Raw genomic sequence first — 19,198 nt, 5'->3', positions numbered from 1 at the left:
ACAGATTCAGTGACGTGCTGTAGGGCGCCGTGGCTTAGATGGTTAAAGCGCCTGTCTAGTAAACAGGAGATCCTGGATTCGAATCCCAGCGGTGCCTGTTGTTATTATTTTTCAGCACATGTAACACAAACGTTTAGGCTGCGTTTCTGTCACATGTTGTTACTGGAGGAGGCTATCCGAAACGCAGCCAAATATAATCATGTACTCACAAACAAACACTTTTGTGAAAAGATAAGAGACAAGGAAAAAAAAGTCAATCAAACTTGCGACGAGGATGGGATTCGAACCCACGCGTGGGGAGCACAATGGATTAGCAGTCCATCGCCTTAACCACTCGGCCACCTCGTCCCGTCTGAGCAGCGCCACAGTATCAAACTGGATGAAACACGGAGGATCTGTTCACAGTGCAGGTGGTGTCGTCAAACCTGTCCTAAAGTGCGCGATTATATGCCAGTGTGCATGCGGTTTAAACAATAGCAAGAAACCTGCAGCGTCAGGTGTGGTTTCAGCACTTGCTGCACCGGATAGCTCAAGCGATTATGAAATATTAGAAACCTTTTCCACAAAAGCGAAATGTTGAGAGGGTCCCTGCATGGTGGCCCAGTATGGGAGGTTGCATAGTGTAATGGTTAGCACTCTGGATTTCAAATCCAGTGATCCGAGATCAAGTGCCGGTGAATCGTACTGTTTGTCTTTAGTTGACTTAGAAAAAGAAAGAAATGGATGCGCAGGCTCTGGTTTTACACATCTAATGTTTGAGGGTCCTACAGCTAGCCTAAAACAACGACTCTGGTGGGACTCGAACCCACAACCTTTGAATCACACCTCAGTGTTTGACTAGAAGTCCAACGCGCTATCCATTGCGCCACAGAGCCTGCTCCCTCCTTGAAACATAACACCGAGGTCCTATTGGAGGAGACTGTGACGCATAGTTCACCCCTAGTCTGGAAGTCGCTTTGGATAGAAGCGTCTGCTAAAATGACTAATGAATAATTAAGAGACAAAACTGCTTGACGCAGAAACTCCAGACCGCGCCCAACTTCCCACTGAGAACGGGTAATAACCATTCGTTTTGACTGCTATGGCTTAATATTGTTTGGTACTGGAAGTTTAATAATAAAGGTTTTGTTGATTGATGAGCTACACATGCGTTAAGTGTCTGATTTATTACTTATACCTTCCGGGAATGTTCTAAAACATAATCGTGAGGTTTAAAAATCTTACACTCTTGAAAAAGTTATTCCAAGAAACCGTATTTCAGGGGTTCCAAGTAGTATACAAAGAACCTTTTTAAACAGCAGGCTAAACCACCACAAATAAACGTTGAAATCTCGAAGCATTAATAAGAAACCGTAAAACTCAAAAATAACCCCCAGGGGGTTCTAATCTATATAGCCTTCTAATACTGAAAAGCCATGCAAATTGATTAAAAATCACAGGTTTAGTGCATGGCTCCACATTTGAAAGCTAAACTGGGTTTAAATTATAATTTATCGTAGCCATATATGCCACTGAAGGATGAGGTCTTGACCAAGTACAACACAAACACACAATAAAAATGCCAGGGATGTAAAATAGTCAAATTTATTTAAAACACAATTTCGTTTCAATTCTCATATTGCACAAACTATTGCTGTCTGTTAGTTGCAGCGTTTCAGCCAAATACTTCAATTCGATGCATTGTTTCAAGGGTTCAGTCGTGTTTTCTCAGGCATTACACTGTCACATAGTTTAATATAGAAGCAACTCATTTAGAGCAAGAATACATTGTTTCATTTCTCTCTCGTATTCACACACACACACACACACACACACACATACACACACACACACACACACACACACACACACACACACACACACACACACACACACACACACACACACACACACACACACACACACACACACACGACAAGACAGGAGGTTCCAAAATTAAACTCAGACATAAAAACGAAACTGTTAGTTTGTTTGTTTATTCTGTTTTATTTATTTATTTAGCCTATGCATATGACACACAATGTAAAAACGAATTAATTTTTTTGAAGAAGTAAATGGGAAATGCATCACGGTTTCTGTATTTGAAGTCATCCTGCGTAATATTAAAATCTAAACTGTTTTGCTTTGTTTGCTCGTTTTTCCTTACATGTTGTAAACTACATAATTGTAAGGTAGTGTGTTTGCTTGCCTTTGCACTGTAATTGCACTGTATCCATTTTGTATCAAATATAGGCCTATGTACATATATGAATGTTAAATACATTTAAAGACATTTTTTTATCATTCTAAGTAAGAACAAAAAAGTTGTGCAAAAAATAAATGTTGTGAAACTGTTGCAGCTATATATACGTGTTATTATTATTTTTTTAATCACATATAACTGTTACAGTTAAGGGCTACCAGCAAGTCCAGACCTTTGCAATTGTTCTACTTGTGAAAATACTGTTACTTTATCACCTCCTGCCCTGCAAAGTAGAAAGAAGGCCTCACTATATTCCACTATAAAGAAAAGGGAAAAACGATGTTAATCAATATGGTTCTGCTAAAATACTAAAACAAATAGAGAGAGAGAGAGAGAGAGAGAGAGAGAGAGAGAGAGAGATCATATAAAAACAAAATAAATACACCGTTTTATTGCACGGAATGGGCAGTTAAAGGTCGGTTCGGTGGGTTTTGTCAATAGTGTTATGATGCCCTCACTTAGTTGTATTATGTGTATAATTTTCGTCGTCTTTGCACCTTCGCAACCCAGTGTTCCGGGAGCTTTTTGGTGATAAAAATAGGCAATATACACAAAACAACATTGTGTTTAGCCCAATAACTTTCGCTTTATTAAAAAGTTATTAAAAAACACTCACCGCCCGAACAGGGACTTGAACCCTGGACCCTCAGATTAAAAGTCTGATGCTCTACCGACTGAGCTATCCGGGCTCAGTACAAACGAAACACTTTAATACATTAACATGTAATACATTAAAATCCATACCCACTCAATGAATCGTATCCTAACCAATCTGTATCCTAACCAATTGTTTAGGCTACTTGCGTCTGCACCGTATTTGCCGGAAAAAAACGGATTATTGAACTATAAATGCAGACTTTGTCGCTGCAAAAGCAGGAAATGTTTATTTCTGTCACAGTGTGGTGTCAGTACCGCTGTTATTTAAATATAAATATGCAATGCATATATTTTCAAAGAATACTTTTCCTATTATTTGAACGTGTCAAGTGTTCTATGTCGTGCTGTTGGGTAATGATAGTTCAGTTCGCCAGACCTGCCAGCAGTTTCCAATATGAACTAAGAAATAAAAATGTCGCATTTCATTTCAACCTGGAGAAATGCATGCTGTTGAACGGTTGTCTGCAGATGGGGATAACGCCTTGCGGTCCAGTGGTCGTCAGCGGGGGCAATTGACAGCTGACAACCCATCCACCTCGCTGGTCTTCACCGCGGTTCCATGGTGTAATGGTTAGCACTCTGGACTCTGAATCCAGCGATCCGAGTTCAAATCTCGGTGGGACCTGAGTTTTACTATTTTTTTTAACAAGTGAACTACCTGATTTCATGTTTCAATCGGTCAGCTGAAATAAAATGCAGTTCCGATGTCTAAGGTCGGAAATGGTTTCATAAAGACTAACGCGTTTTTGAAGGATGTTTGTTTAATTTGCAAAACTTTCCCCCACTTCATTTTCGAATGGTGCATTGTAATAGGGGCAGTAGTAATGCCGTGGTCCTTATCCGTTTCATTTCACAGGCCTTTGGCACAGATTCAGTGACATGCTGCAGGGCGCCGTGGCTTAGATGGTTAAAGCGCCTGTCTAGTAAACAGGAGATCCTGAGTTCGAATCCCAGCGGTGCCTGTTGTTATTATTTTTCAGTACATGTAACACAAACGTTTAGGCTTAAACAAACACTTTTGTTAAAAGGTAAGAGACAAGGAAAAGAAAAAGTCAATCCAATTTACGACGAGGATGGGATTCGAACCCACGCGTGCAGAGCACAATGGATTAGCAGTCCATCGCCTTAACCACTCGGCCACCTCGTCCCGTCTGAGCTGCTCCACAGTATCAAACTGGATGAAACACGAAGGATCTGTTCACAGTGCAGGTGGTGTCGTCAAACCTGTCCTAAAGTGCGCGATTATATGCCAGTGTGCATGCGGTTTAAACAATAGCAAGAAACCTGCAGCGTCAGGTGTGGTTTCAGCACTTGCTGCACCGGATAGCTCAAGCGATTATGAAATATTAGAAACCTTTTCCACAAAAGCGAAATGTTGAGAGGGTCCCTGCATGGGGGCCCAGTATGGGAGGTTGCATAGTGTAATGGTTAGCACTCTGGATTTCAAATCCAGTGATCCGAGATCAAGTGCCGGTGAATCGTACTGTTTGTCTTTAGTTGACTTAGAAAAAGAAAGAAATGGATGCGCAGGCTCTGGTTTTACACATCTAATGTTTGAGGGTCCTACAGCTAGCCTAAAACAACGACTCTGGTGGGACTCGAACCCACAACCTTTGAATCACACCTCAGTGTTTAACTAGATCTCTCATATAAACGCTTTTGTGAAAAGATAAGCGACAACGAAAGAAGTCAATCAAAGTTGCAACGAAGACCGGTTTCGATCCACGCGTGCAGAGCAGAATTAATTAGCAGTGCATGACCTTAATCACTCAGCTAACTCGTACCGCCTTACAATTAATTAGTCAGATGTACACATATACAGAGTTCTAATCATTGGCTGTGGCTCGAACAACGCACCACACATTATTTCAGAGACTGTGCACATTCATTCGCAACCCCTTTCAGAATGACCTTCTCTGCCCGCAAAAAAAGATTACACAGTTGCTAGTTACAAGTGAGAGGCCAGCTTTTGCAATGCATATTTCCATTTAATTTTTTTGAATTATTTGAACGTGAGAAGCGTTTTATGGCGGGCGGGTTTGTAATGATAAATCAGTTCCCCAGATCTGCCGCCAGATGGCAGTGTAAACTCAGAAATGAATGTGCTCCTGAGGCCCTAACATGTTCCCCCTGCAACTGTAAATATATATAGGCGACCCTCACTTATAAACGCCCTACTGCAAGAACGCTAGTAGTTATGGTTGGTTGAGTTTAACTCGGGGGGGGGGGGGGGGGGATGATAGTTTTCCTCACTAGTATAAGCAGACCTCGACAAGGTGTTGAGCAGAGAGTCGGCTTATTTCGGTACACTCATCCAGCCCTGAAGTTATCGCTTATTTAATATATAAAAGTTAAGAACCAAAATATAGCGGCGAGTGATAACACTGCTAAGGCAAGTAAACAGGTCTAAAAACCATGTTTAACACTAATGTTAAAGTCTATTAAAATAATTGCATAACATTGCATTGTATATTGCACGTATCTATACACCCTTGTTTTTTTAAAGGTACAGGACTGCCCATGGAATGGAACCAGAATTATTTTGCTGCATATCTCGAGTTATTTCGTTAAAAAGAATCCGAATCCTACCCTCTCTCTGTGTCTGGCATGCTTTTCTATCCCCAGAATATTTAAAAGAGCATTTTTTTAGAGCTGTGTGCTTTTCAGGTCATTGCCTCGTGACCCAGATTGAAGGGACTTTACCAAGCAAGCCTTACTTCTTTCACATTTCAGCTAACCCCTAGGTCACCTTGTTTTCACGTCACAGAGCCACATACTGCTGAGAGAGACTGTGCTTGAATAGCTGTGAGTGAACCCTTACACCCTCCGTGAGATAAAGAGTTTAATAAGTATTGTTCAACTGAGGAATGGACTTGTTATAACAAGTCATTGCTTGAAAGGGAGACCACAACATTCCCATGCAGTAAATGGTATATCACATGTTTATTATGCCATGAAGGAGATGCATATTCCAAGCAAATGGAGGCGCAAGTATGTTACAAGGTTGTACAGAGAACTGTTTATCCAATTCACATGAAACAAGGACATTCTTTAACAATCTGAGGGTATAAGTCAACCCTGTACACATCTTCTGTTGCATTCACGCAAATGTGGGAGATCAGTGATCAGGCTAATTAGGATTGCTGTACAAACATTACTAGTGAAAGCATAGCTAATCTAAAACTATTTATTTAGCGTTATGAAAAGAGAAAAGTGTTTTCTTTTTTAAGCGGGTAAGCAGATTGCGAATGACAGACCGTTCTCATTTAGTTCCCTGCAGTGTTTGTTTGGAACAACTTATCAGCTGGCCTTAGAAATGTTTTGAGTTTCTTTTTTCATTAAAATAACAAATCCAAAATGACGGTTAGCAACTGCAATTTTTTTTTTTTTTTTTTGATTTTGCTTTTACAAGGTATACGGAGACACAAAAATGTATTCAACCACCCTTGTTGTTTTGTGGTGCATAGGAATCCTGTAAAATATGCCACAATTTCAGATTCAATTCACTTTGTTTAATATTACCATAAACAAATCTAATTAAAAAAAGATGTGAAGGAAAAACTCAATAGCCCACAGTTCACAGAAAAATGTATTTGGTTGGTAATAAGGCACAAGGTTAGGTTACCTGCCAAATAAATACATCATAATAATTATTATCTGAATTTGATTGACAGGACGATCCTTGTAACCATTGCAAAAGTCAAGCAGCCATTGGACTAAAGAGGTAGCTCCCACATTCACGTCAAGCTTCATTATAGAAGTACCTTTCTCTGAGTTTACCTCCTCCCATCTAACCTCATTTCCAGCCTCGCCAGGGGAGTTGGCAGTCGGGCACTGGCTGAGAAATGTAAATCACAATTTGAAACAGCCCGAACGACAAAAGCAAGCAAGTCAAAATGCAGTGATTCATGCTGATGGCAACTGTTTTTATTCTGTAATAAAAATACACATTCTGTTTTTAATCACAACAGTTGTCCAGACTGAAACTTGACTTGCTCATTAAAAACAGTTTCATATATTTGAAGCCGATTATCTATTCAAGAATACCAAGATGCATCCTAAGCAAATAGAGTGGGGGTAAGAGCTTTATAGAAACTGAGATACAAGTGAAATACATGCTTTGATCTATTTATATAGTCTGTGTTGTGTGTTTACTGTCAGTATTATCTGTGTTAAAAAAAATACTGTGCCTTGGGCTGGGACAGGTAAAAGCAGGCAGGCTGCTCTGTTATCTAGCAAGGAAGCAATGCTCTCAAAACATCCAGCCTTGAGAAGAGGAGGGAAAAGAGGAGAAGAAGAGTATCATAATCATATTCTGCAGAGCAGTAAGCAACACACTAACAAAATAAATGATGGCTCTGTTTTCAAAATTGCTAAAGTGAGTCCTTTGCAAGATTTGTTGTACCACAATACGTTTCCTATCTATATATCTATTTTATAACGCAAATATGTTTTTTCAAGGTTTTGGAGGGGCAGCTTCTCAAACTCCTTCTCGAGTTGACACAAACTGTTTTTCAATTACTTAAAATTTAAATAAAAAATTGTGACCAGCAGGGATATTTTTTTTACCAGTCCTTAAAAGGGTAACAGCTATTTTGTGGTGCAATTCTAATGTGAAAGGATTATGCATTCCAACACATGCCAAACAGAACTCCAAAGAAGGCAAACAATCTTTTCCCTGAAGTTTACTTCCAAGCAGGTACTGAACTTTGAGAATGACTTCTAGAGACTGTATATTTATACTAAACATCTTGCACATGCTTTCTAGTCAAGGCAGTTAAACAGCCATGCTGCTTTGTTATATAGTGGTTTCCTTTCCTAATTGAACAAGAGGGGAGTACCAGCCTGACTTAGCTGTGGCCATTACTCCAAAGGGCCCCCAGTTACAATTCTAATCAAGGCTTTACAGTGCCTGCAGCTGAAAAAAAATATTCCTACCTGTTGGTTGAAAAACACGTTTTAGCAAAATTCATTTTCTTTTTTATAAATCTGGTTCTGTACTTGGTTAAAGGGACTTCTCAGTTTGTATGCCTTACTTCCAGGTAGCTTCAGTTTTTTTCACCTCGTCTTCAGGGTCTACACATCACCAGACTTAAAGCATGTCAGTCATTAGGGGAAGCAGCTGATTGGTCAATTACAGCTAAAGTGTCTTTATAAATGATAAGTAAATGCCAGTACCATAAAGCACAGCGGTGCAATGTTATCAACATAAGAGAAACCTAAACCAGGTCGGCAGATCACCAGCGGGCTCTTTATATAAAGACACTTTATAGATCTTAAAAAATATACGGATAAGAGAAGTTATACGAGCAAAGGAGTGGGAATTTTAAGGCGAAACTTGTCTAGAGGTTTTTGTGAGCACGTTTTTGTCACGTTCACATGAATGTCCTTTCAATGTTCTGCAACCAGCTACTGTGTAAGCTACTGAAACGAATGTGGAGATAGTAAAGACGCAGGCAGGTGCTTGCGAGGTTGAATGCGTTGGGGGCGCCTTTTTATTCAAAATGGTGCAGCTAATCTGAAGGTGGTGGAGGAGCGGAGGGGGCGAGGTGGGGGTGTAGGGAGAAATGATAGTCTGGAGATAGGAGGGAGCAGAAAGGTCGAGACAGCGATAGGCGCGAACAAGAGTTTTGAATTGTATGCGAGCAGCGATAGGGAACCAGTGGAGGGAGCGGAGCAGCTGTGTAGGGTGGGAGAAACGAGGAAGGGAAAAGACGGTCTTATGTGGTTAAGACCGTTCTTTGTGAACCTTCCAACTGCCTGCTCTATATCAAATGCTCTTATCTTGCAACAGGGAGATGCAGCTTTTATATATCGCACAATCCATATATAACAAATTAATCAGTCGAGTGATGGGTCAGCTATTTAGGCAAACAAGTATGTACTACATACGATTATAATCGTGCTACGATTTAGACACATCAGCAGCTAATTGGTAAGATTATTTCCAAAAATTAACTGTTAAATCTTTTTTCGCGATTATCAAGACATTTGAATAATTTATTTTATTAATAAGAAAAAATGAGGGTTAAAGTGCACCTGTTTCTCGATAGTGGCCAAAAAGACTACAGCCCCCAAAAGCTCTTTCTGTAAAAGGGCGAGATAAACCATTCAATCTGACCAATTGGGGATCTGTGTTCGCCTTTATGCGTGGTTCCACTTTCTTTTGCTTATTTATGATTGGTCGTGATCTGTTCCCGTGGGCGGGGTTATGCTGTACACGTGAGGGAAGCAGTGCGGATTTGAAGCTCGCGCTCAGGGTAGGATATTGGAGAAAGAGATTTAAACTGCGAGAGAGAAGCTGCAGCAAACCTATTGAAGCGACACGAGCTTAGAAAAGGATCGTTACAAATACCATATTCAGTCTGCACAGGGAAACTGATATACGACGTGTACTGCAACTAATCTGACGAAGAACATAGATTTTAAAAAATACATTATGACAGTTCTGACGAGGAATATAAAGTAAAACTGACTGCACAGTTGAGTCAGGTGAAGTGTGTTTACGATACTGCACGGTGATTTGATGGTCATCTATAGTCATACTATACAGCGGGTGCCAGTGAAATCATCACACTTTTAAAGTTTTCTTTATAGATATTCACAGCTGGGAAACCACAGGCAACGGTAAGCACTTTCAAATAAATGCACCCTCGTCTGTACAGAATCCGATCGTGTTGTTAATCCTCTTTGGAGTAGCTGCAAATCCGAGGCTGAAAGAAACTGCGTGTACTAATCACTAAAAACATTAATCATTCTAGCACTTCATGAAAACTGCGGGGTTTTAAAAAGGGGTTGCTAGTCTTGATTCGGGAACGGGGAGCGTGTCTGAGGAGGCTCCACAGGACTCGGGAGAGAGTGAAACTGACAGTGCTTGTGCTAACTTTGGGAGTCAAATCTGTTCCTATATCCCACACAAAAAAGAACCTTTCGCTTTTAAATTCCAGCTACTCGGCTTCACGAAGACTGCAAGGAATTTAATCTGATTGCAGTCATTTCCTTCTACTAGACCGACTCAAAGAAAATAAGTACCCAGCACCGCACTTCACATTCCTCAAGGAAATACTGAACAATCGGTGACATCGGAATTCGACGTGATGTCAGGAGAAAGGTACTCCACTCTGGACGAGTCGTCGCTCAGAAAACTGGTCAGTCCATATTTCTTTTTACATTGTATTAATTATGCTACATTATATTATATTAACATTAATATGGTCATTGAGTTCATATGTGCAACAATATACTTGTTTCACATATCCATATAATATTGTGTGTGTGTGTATGTGTGTATAATATATATATATATATATATATATATATATATATATATATATATATATATTGTTTATTGGGTAGAATGTAAAACAATACCCGCATTAGCAGTCCGCTGTAGCATACCATAAGTTATCGCTAGAAAACTGCACTTGCAGTATTTAAATCGCCTTCTAACAGGGCAATGTTTTTGTTTTTTTTTTAACCCTGCTCATCGCTACATTGTTTTGTTTTTTTTAGGTCAAGAGTTCTGGATTAGTTATGTGTTTGTGATTTATATATGTGTGAGGTAAATCCACAGCTAAATCTGATACTTAAGCATGTAGCACGTGACAGTCAAAAAAGCACGAACTGCCTTGTGATTTAAACATGCATCTAAATGATGACGTTTTCTTTTTCTTGTAATTAGTGGTACAGTTCACAAGAGCCGCGTGGAGACATTCTGAATACTGAAATAGATTTTACTTTGCAGTTGTGCTCGTCATTTTATTATTAAACATCTTTGTTTAATGTTTAAAAACACATTGACAGCAATACAGACACGGGGGGTTGCGCACGATTCCTGAACTGTCTCAGGAAAGAAGACACGTTTTAAAAGTCCATTGTTGATTTACTATTCTTAGGTGTAGTGTGTTCGTGGGTTTTAAATTACAGACGAGCACCAGAAACACTTGTGACATTCTTCACATTAATCTGTTTTCATTGGAAGATTTTTTAAATGGTATTTAAAGTAGTGTTTAGTAAAGATTTTGCTTCACCAGCGGTAAGACACACAGATTACATTATGCTTTGCTGCAGTGGAAACATGGAAATATTCTATTTAATTTCTGGTTAGGCTTTTCAAGAAGTCTTCACTAAACTGTGGAAGACCACATTAGTAATCACAAAACTGTTGGGCTCCCCAGGGCAATATTATAACCCCCATTTATTCCCAAGACACTTTAAAACGATTCTGTTTTTACACTTTAGATTGCAAAAAAACACCGCGTCTTGCCTGAACGGGCTCCGCGGTTAGCTATGTCGGTGACAGACATTTCAATTTGTAGATCTGTCACCTACTTACAGGCAGCATTACAGATTGACCTTGTGATAGAAGAGGGACCACACCTTGTGTAATACAACACAGTTAGTGATGTCTGTTGGATGCAAAAACCGACAGCTTTATCCCCGTCAAACCAACACATTGCACAACTTGTGGTAGAGTTCTGTTTTCTCTCGCATCTTCCTTCAATGTCTATCAAATGAAAAATGCATACAATGTACTGGTAGAGATGTATTTCTGTAATATAATAATACAGTGGTATATTTGAGCTGTTGTGATGGAGCCAAGTCACTATAAATAGGCTCCCAATTAGAAGTTTGAGAACCACTGCTCTATAGTATTGGCCAACAAAACTGTCTCTGTGCGGAACTGGCTATAGGCTACAGGCAGCACAGAACAGTTTAGCTGAAAGATAGTTGGAGGGATAAGGGGGTTGTGTGTGTGTGTGTGTGTGACTGTATCCTCTTGTGGTGTTCTGGATCACTGAATTACATACCCATGTGAGGGAAAGGGGTTCTGTACACCGGCTGAGAAATTGAAAACTGCAGCAGGGATTCCTTTGGGCTTCCAGCAGTAGGTTTTCTCTCATTTTAAACCCTGTGTTTCAGAAGTGTAGCCTCAGAGTTCTCAGAAACTGTATCTTGGAGGGACTCCAGGGGCTAACATGTGGAATTCCAAAACCAAACCGTTTAAAGTTTACAGCTGCCGAGGAGCAGGAAACGGGGATGGAGTTAAGGATTGGTCATTTTCCTATTTGTTTATCTGCACAGAAGCCTTATTCTTTTCATGAGAACCTTGTTAAGTGCGACTCCCAGCATGCGTTCTCGCGAACTCCATCAGATGCGATCATATTCAGAGAGCAAAGTTGTGGCACTTGAGAGGACATGTCATTCAAAGTAGCTCCTCACCTATATCGTGTGTATTGTGATACAGTACCTATTGTATTATGACCTCTGAATATTTGAAAGCCAGAAGGCATTGATGAATACAGTACTGTATTTAAGACCAAAGCCCCTGTACTATGTTTTTCCTGCCATTGTTACACCACGTTTCAGAAAGCTGTCAGACAGGTTTACCCAAACTAATTATTTAAAGAGCAGATTAGATTAGTAGATTACAGAAGTTGTTAAAAGGGCACAGGCACTTCTTTCTGGTCCCATTCAATATAATAAACCCAAGCTGTTTTTATTTTTCTTTATTGACATACTGGTAACTCAATTTGGTGTGACTGAAAACTTGAGGGGATATCTTCAGACTTCATGAAAACTCACAGGGAGGAAGCACACTGTGTACTATGTTCTGTAAGCTATTGGCTGGCATGGTTTGTAGCCAGTAACATGCTCTGACACTGAAGATACTACTGAGGTGAAATGACCTAGGAAGTGAAACCGTAAAAAAACTAGCTGAAAGTAATACATGCAAACTGACACCACAGTAACACCGGATCTCATGTTCTAAAATAAAAATACATGTTTGCAATGCGTCTTTCAAAATTGCAAGAGCCCTATGTAGAGAATGCAAGCAGCATGGTGAATTATTTTGTTCTTTACAACGATCTGAAATTGAGAATTTGGCTGGGGTTTCACTGATTTAAATCTTGGCTGTAGAAAGAAATATTGATGTTTTACTGGGATCAATCTTAGGGGCAGTGTTATTTCCGTACATTTCAATGATCCTAGGTCAGTGCTCGGAGGAACAATCACTGTGGTGCTACTGTCCTGGGCACTGCATGTTTTATAATAAAGGGTACAGAGATTGGCACCGCTAGTCTAGACACAGCCTAAAAGTCAGTATACTGTACCTGTAACAGAACCATGATTGATCAGTATAGAGCGAGGTTCCCATAATTGCCTTATATGGCTGCCCCTTTGATCTGTGTGGGAGAGAGGTTTGATTGGCTTGTGCGCAGTACCTGGATCTTCTCCAGGTTACTATCTGAATGACTGAGCTGCCAAGTAAACGAGGATCTATATAGTGTGAGAAGAATCCTATCTGTTAGCAGCGCCAGACAGGCTATTAATCGGGAGACGGAAAGCTGAAACAAACACTCACTTCCTGGTGGGATGACATAAGTTTCAGTGTTACACAATGTACAGTTCTGATCTTTAATGCACGACTCATTAACCAGCTTCGGAAAGGCCCAATTACATCTTGGAAGACTGTTTTCTACAAATACATCCTGTTTCGTAGGCTTGAGTCACAGAGCTTAGGTTATCTGAGTGCATAAGCTGCAACAAATCTCTCGCTAATGCAGTAGCGTTGCAAAAACCCCCTATTGGGATACCATTATGATACCAGGATATCGCCCCAGCAGACATTAGCAAACCACAAAAACCAGAAACAGCAACACATTTGGAGCAAATTTTGCACAGTGTTCCAGGTACAGTACTGCATCAGCACCACATATCAAAATATGTGGTACCATTTCACTGGCAACTTGCAGCTGCCAGCACTGTACAAAGCCATTGCTGCATTGCCATTGAAGATCATTTGGTAATGTAATTATACCCAGGTGTGTACTACAGGATTTATAATTGCATGTCTTGTTGATTTTACTAGCTGCTGTGTTATGTAACCTAGTTAATAGAGGTAACCTGTTGAAGTGTTGCTAAAGTGATTAAATGCCAACAATCTGAGCAAACAGGTTCGTGCTCTCAGGGGCTCTGAAGTGCTCTGAAGTGCTCTCAGGTGCTCTGAAGTGCTCTCAGGGGCTCTGAAGAGCTCTCAGGTGCTCTGAAGTGCTCTCAGGTGCTCTGAAGTGCTCTCAGGTGCTCTGAACTGTTGTTCTAGTTGTTTTCCACCTTGTAACATATCTCACCTGTGTGTATTCAATGGTTTACTTAGTGGCTGTGTTCTAGATATGTTATAAAATGAAAATAAATATTTGCTGTAACATGTGGTTCTTTTAAAAACTGCACAGTTAGGATAGTTCATTGATGTACATGACCAGTAATATTTATCACATTACTTTGTTAGGTATTGTAACTATGGAGGTGTTTAGCCTGATTGCTGGCACCAGATCATTTCAGTAACACATTTCAAGGTCATTCAAAAAACCTGCACTGGTTGCATGACAAGTAGAAACCCCTACCCTACTAGCTGGGGTTCCTTTAGAACAGGACACATATGTATAAAGACAAGTTCTCATACCATATTGATTAGAGGAGGTGTGGTAGAGATGACCTGAATGTTGCACTTCAGAGATCTACACTTTCCTCCTCTATGCATTGTGAGTCATGATGTTTGAAAGCAGCGAGTCATTTAATGCACTTTGAAGTTTGAAGTCTCTTCTGTTTTGATATTCTTGTCTGATCAGCTCTTTTCAAAGGAGCCTGGCCCTTCCTTGTACTGCCCCTTGCATTAAAGCTCTGTCACTCAATGCCTTCACAGCATCACTGCAGAGCCGAGGTAGACGATGCTCAAACAGCCTTCTCTAATACCCTGTTCACACTACTTCAATAACCCGCGATCAGCACGTTTTGAAAACTTGGGTTTAGTTTGAATGGAAAAGTCCATTAATAAACTTGAAACAATTAATTTTTCTGGGTCCTTCTATGTGGTCATTTTAAGAAAGTTCCATTTTAAATTTGAACAAAATAAAAATATTTCTCTGACAAGAAGTGTTTTGTTTTGAGTAATTCCCCCACAGTGTGGCTGGCAGAGGTCGATCTATCCAAAGCGTCCTCGTGTGTGTAACTCATTGAAGTGGGTGTCATAAACCAGGAGCATATTGCAAACCCACACACCTTTACAGCTATCTGCTAAGAAGACCAATGCTTCAACAGTGTAATACTCTCTTCAGAGCTGCTGTGTACTGGGGCTCCAACATTTGCCTCTATCCAGCATGCTTTTCCACTAAAGTAGTGTGTAACCATTACAGGTATTACAGTACCTGGGCTAACTCAATCTTGAACAGCATTCCTAATCAGAGTGTGATTCTTAACAGGATTTTTTGTCAGGGGAAGTGTTTGCAAAAACCTGCCCTTCTGTACATGCCAAAGTGAATTTTCTCTAACTGCTGGTTTTGTGAAAGTTTTATTGGCATTTATTTTTCATCGGAGCAGCTGTTCTGGCTGAAGGCTGTGCTGGGTGGGTGGTGTTGAGGAGCGACGGTCCGGGACAGGGTCTGCTCTGTGTGTGTGTGTGTGTGTGTGTGTGTGTGTGTGAGCGTGATCACACCCTGGAGCCTTGCCTAGCCTCCCCACATCACTAACGGCTTCAACAACAAGCCCCGCCCATTTATTCCAAACTTCCAGAGATTCCAAATAAAAGCTCTAATCCATTTGCTGATGCAATCAGCTGCAATACATTAGTACTGTAGGTGTTATAACCTGAACACAGAGAGAGACAAAAATAATATTAAAGTGTATTCATAGACCTGGTTAACTGTGCTTTTTGACAGCCCAGAGCTGCACACCTGTCTGGATTACTGTACTACCAATGGGGCTGAACAGCTACCTCTCCGTGCTTCCGCTTTGTTCCAATGCATATTCGAGAACCCCTTATGCAATTAAGAGTAGCAGAATCTGAGAATGTATGTAGGAGCCTGTCTGTATGTCGCACTTCTATTTGTACATGTACATCCAGGTTGTGGTGGTGTATACCTCTTCATGATGGTCACAGCTTTCATTTTGTATTTACAGCCGTGGCAGGGGATGTTAGTTAGTTAGTTAAGCCATTCATTCCATCGAGGAACATAGGCCATGGACAACACCTCTCCACCACACATGTAACCTCAGTTGTTTCCAAGTGTAGTCTGCTGCCTCCATCTCTGCTGCTATGTCTCTTCACCAGGTGTTTCCTGGTCTCCCTCTTTTCTGGTCACCATATTCCGAGTACTCTTCGCAGGCATCTATTTACAAATGTTTGGATCTTGTTGCGTATGGTTTTAGTTGTTCTCCAGGTCTCTGCACCATGTAACAGTAACGCTTTTACACTGGAATTGAATATGCAGAGTTTTGTAGTTGTTGAAATGTCTCTTGATTTTCCAGATCTTGTTTAGCATGATGAAGGCTGCCCTAGCTTTGCCAATTCCTGCTTTGACATCTGTATCTGTACCACCTGTTGTGTCAACAATGCTACCCAAGTATGTGAATGAATCCACTTCTTCGATGTTGTTACCTTGATTATCACTGGATTTGTACTTCATGTCTTGATCTTCATGATTTTTGTTTTGTAACTGTGGCGGGGGATGTATCGTATGTTAATATTATAATTGATTGATTTTTATTTATTTACTTACTCCAGGATTAGTAACTCTTAGTCTTGCCATAACGCTGTAAAAGTGTAATCTATTGAATGCAGATATTTACAGCCTTGGTTCTTTTCAGGTTAGTATGTAACAATTACATCATTTATTAACTTTTATTTTATTACTGCAAAGGTTTGTCAGCCTATTGTTCAGCACCGAAGGACTCCTTTCACAAAAAGTAGTTTCAGTTGCACATTGGTCTTGAGTACAAGGCATGCGATTAAACAGTTTATTAGCTTAGTTTGAACTTTTATGGTGACACTTCAATATATTGGTGCATCGAATTCCTGCAGCCCAGAACTGTGGAGCTGCATAATTGAAAGCCTGTTTGCTATAGAGTCATAAATCAACACCCCACTGGAGTGCGGAACAGATTGATTATGTAGGCACTTGTAAATCGCATTGAACTACATTTCATTCTTCTCAAGCAGTAGTGGAGATCAGTCTCATGTTATCTAAGAATTTACTTTAATGAGCAGAAGTGAAGTTGCAACCAAGTGCTAAACGTGCAAGTGAGTTGATTTATAAACCAGACAGCCATAGCCTAGCGTGAAGGGCTTGTCCTTTTTACTTGGAGTGGAGCATCATTAACTCTCCCACCTCCAAGCTGTTAGGACAGCGTTTGCAGGTAGGATTGGAATGACCTGGATGCAGCCCCTGGTTCATACGATACGGTTTGTATTGCTGTGTGCAGGTAACAGTATGAGCACACTGTACGTGATCGACTTGCATGATGTTCACTTTGAACATTGAAACACTTAGATATCACCTTGCTCCTTCAAATGGATCCTCAACCCACAACCTGAAATTTGAAGGACTACCTCCAATGTATTTCTCCACCCAAGTCCAGCCCCCCAGTGGTAACATATATTTTGCCAGAATTCTAGCTGTTGCCTGGGAGATACTACTTTAACTTTCAGACCTCTATAAATATAAAAATATGATATTTTACTCAAGATCAAGACTTTTGTTCGTCTGGAAAATAACAAATTCAACATAAAAAACTATAAATTACTATAAGTTCAAGACTAGTTTGCACTTTGCCCAAATACTTTCCAAGCTTCGCTCTGGCATTTCTCATTCCTCTCCATCTCCTTTGCTGCTTTGACCTTCATTCTTAATGGGTCATTTCAACTCAAGTGGATATCATTCTGGGAGGGGTTTCCTCCATTTGTGATTAATGATGCCCACAGGTGTTTGGGAAATGGGGCCAGGGCAGATGTTGTCCCATTTTGATGACCTGTGATGGCCAATAGAAATAATGTCTAACAATGTATTAAGGGCTTTCCAGCAAAGATAATGATTTGATTGATTGAGTAACTCCTGTTGGTCCACTGAAGCAGGAATGACCTGCATGTGAGTCAGTTAGTGTTTTCATCCATGTGTCTTACTGTACCTTGTGCAGTGTTCAGTATTTGCAACAAAATAAACTGCTTGAGTATTGCATTGACCAAAGACTGCACCTGTCTTTACTTTAGTTTAGACATTAAGAAAGTTAATTAACAAATGTTTGGCTAATGCCTGTGTCTGTGTACTTGAGATTACTGGACACGTCTCTGTTATCTTGCATATTTTTATAGTCTTATTTCCTTTTTGGCAGACGTTTAACAGCAGCCAAGGTAGCAGTGTGCAACATAGTTACAGGGTTTGAGATCTATACACTGATTTAATTGAAAACAGTCTTGCGGATTTATGTCCAATATTAATGTACAACTTACTTGACATACAAACTAGTCTCAAAAGAAGTGGCAACATTATGCCCTAAAAGGAGAGAGTTAAGGTAAAAGTTCTTGTTTAAGTGTTGAGTCCATGGCAGGTCTGCACTTTACCCAAGGGCTGCCCAAGGCTCTGCCTATCATCTCATTCATCTCCATGAGTCTGTCGCTGCCTTGACCTGGGCTCTGGATGTGGGTCAGGTACAGTGTGTTTGCTTTCCAGTGCCTCACCTTCTGGGATTCCTGATTGCTTCAGTCTGTCCCCCCCCCCCCCCAAGATAAACAATGGAGAACAACATTGTTTTTAAAACTGAGACATAATGATGTAGATCTGCATCATAATAGCTCCCCTCCTGATAAACACCTGATTTGTGACTTCCTATTTTTCAATTCCCACTCCCTTTTAATCAGTTCCAACAGATCGTTGGTTTAAAATTGAAATTCACAGTCTTCTGTTAAAATGAGCTTCTCTCAGTGGCAACAAATTACTTCCGTTGAAGTTACGGCTGGTCAAATAAATCGGCTTCAGATGAAAGCAGTTGAACAATCACAGTAATTAGGTCTCTAAAATATAAATTGCAATTCCTTTGAAAGAATTAGAATTGGCACTGGAAATGATTTGAAAAGGAATTGGAAATGGAATAGACTCCAGCCCTGTTTGTGACTCAGAATCCAATAAGTGCCTGGTTTTTACCATTATTTACATGTGACTGATATCACATCGACTTACTAGAAACTACAAGTAGACGATCATGACAACACTGCAGGAGGCAGTGACCACATTCCTAGTACGGAAGTCCAGTGGGGAGCGTGACTTGTTTGTTTTGTGTGTGACAGCACAGCATGTAGGCTGCCTAGCTCTTGTTTGAAGAGTTGTCTGCTTACTGTCTGGGTGTCACACTGAGCCATGTCATTCACACCTGTTTGAAACACCACTGTACCTGCTCATTATCTGCTCAGAATAGACTCTATTCATACCTGTCTTAACTCTAACCTGCATTGCTCAACATGTACACCTG

General features: G+C 40.3%; 1 protein-coding gene and 7 non-coding genes across 12 annotated transcripts in view; 4 read left to right on the top strand and 4 right to left on the bottom strand.

Moving 5' to 3' along the window:
* The first annotated feature begins 23 nt into the window (after nucleotides 1-23).
* trnat-agu (transfer RNA threonine (anticodon AGU)) lies at nucleotides 24-97 on the top strand. The gene has a single exon. It is a non-coding gene; the product is annotated as a tRNA-Thr (tRNA).
* Nucleotides 98-266: 169 nt separating this feature from the next.
* Nucleotides 267-348, bottom strand: trnas-gcu (transfer RNA serine (anticodon GCU)). The gene has a single exon. It is a non-coding gene; the product is annotated as a tRNA-Ser (tRNA).
* A 436-nt stretch (nucleotides 349-784) lies between these two features.
* Nucleotides 785-875, bottom strand: trnar-ucu (transfer RNA arginine (anticodon UCU)). Its single transcript is given in 2 exon segments — nucleotides 785-820; nucleotides 839-875. It is a non-coding gene; the product is annotated as a tRNA-Arg (tRNA).
* Nucleotides 876-2,858: 1,983 nt separating this feature from the next.
* On the bottom strand, nucleotides 2,859-2,931 carry trnak-uuu (transfer RNA lysine (anticodon UUU)). The gene has a single exon. It is a non-coding gene; the product is annotated as a tRNA-Lys (tRNA).
* A 521-nt stretch (nucleotides 2,932-3,452) lies between these two features.
* trnaq-cug (transfer RNA glutamine (anticodon CUG)) lies at nucleotides 3,453-3,524 on the top strand. Its single transcript has one exon. It is a non-coding gene; the product is annotated as a tRNA-Gln (tRNA).
* A 263-nt stretch (nucleotides 3,525-3,787) lies between these two features.
* Nucleotides 3,788-3,861, top strand: trnat-agu (transfer RNA threonine (anticodon AGU)). The gene has a single exon. It is a non-coding gene; the product is annotated as a tRNA-Thr (tRNA).
* A 103-nt stretch (nucleotides 3,862-3,964) lies between these two features.
* Nucleotides 3,965-4,046, bottom strand: trnas-gcu (transfer RNA serine (anticodon GCU)). Its single transcript has one exon. It is a non-coding gene; the product is annotated as a tRNA-Ser (tRNA).
* Nucleotides 4,047-9,052: 5,006 nt separating this feature from the next.
* LOC117426709 (smoothelin-like) overlaps nucleotides 9,053-19,198 on the top strand; it is an 82,615-nt gene continuing 72,469 nt past the window's right edge. The window contains exons 1-2 of one of the 5 annotated variants that reach the window (XM_059033258.1): nucleotides 9,061-9,526; nucleotides 9,847-10,047. In XM_059033258.1, the coding sequence (XP_058889241.1) occupies nucleotides 9,997-10,047 (51 nt within the window). In that variant the 5' untranslated portion in view covers nucleotides 9,061-9,526; nucleotides 9,847-9,996. Of the gene's footprint in view, nucleotides 10,048-19,198 lie in introns of all 5 variants that reach the window. The other 4 variants (XM_059033261.1, XM_059033259.1, XM_059033260.1 and 1 more) reach the window with 4 other exon arrangements.

This window comes from Acipenser ruthenus, chromosome 11, assembly GCF_902713425.1.
Source record: "Acipenser ruthenus chromosome 11, fAciRut3.2 maternal haplotype, whole genome shotgun sequence".
Taxonomy (NCBI): domain Eukaryota; kingdom Metazoa; phylum Chordata; class Actinopteri; order Acipenseriformes; family Acipenseridae; genus Acipenser; species Acipenser ruthenus.
Note: the sequence above shows the minus strand (reverse complement) of the source record. Positions and strands in the feature narration are given on the sequence as shown.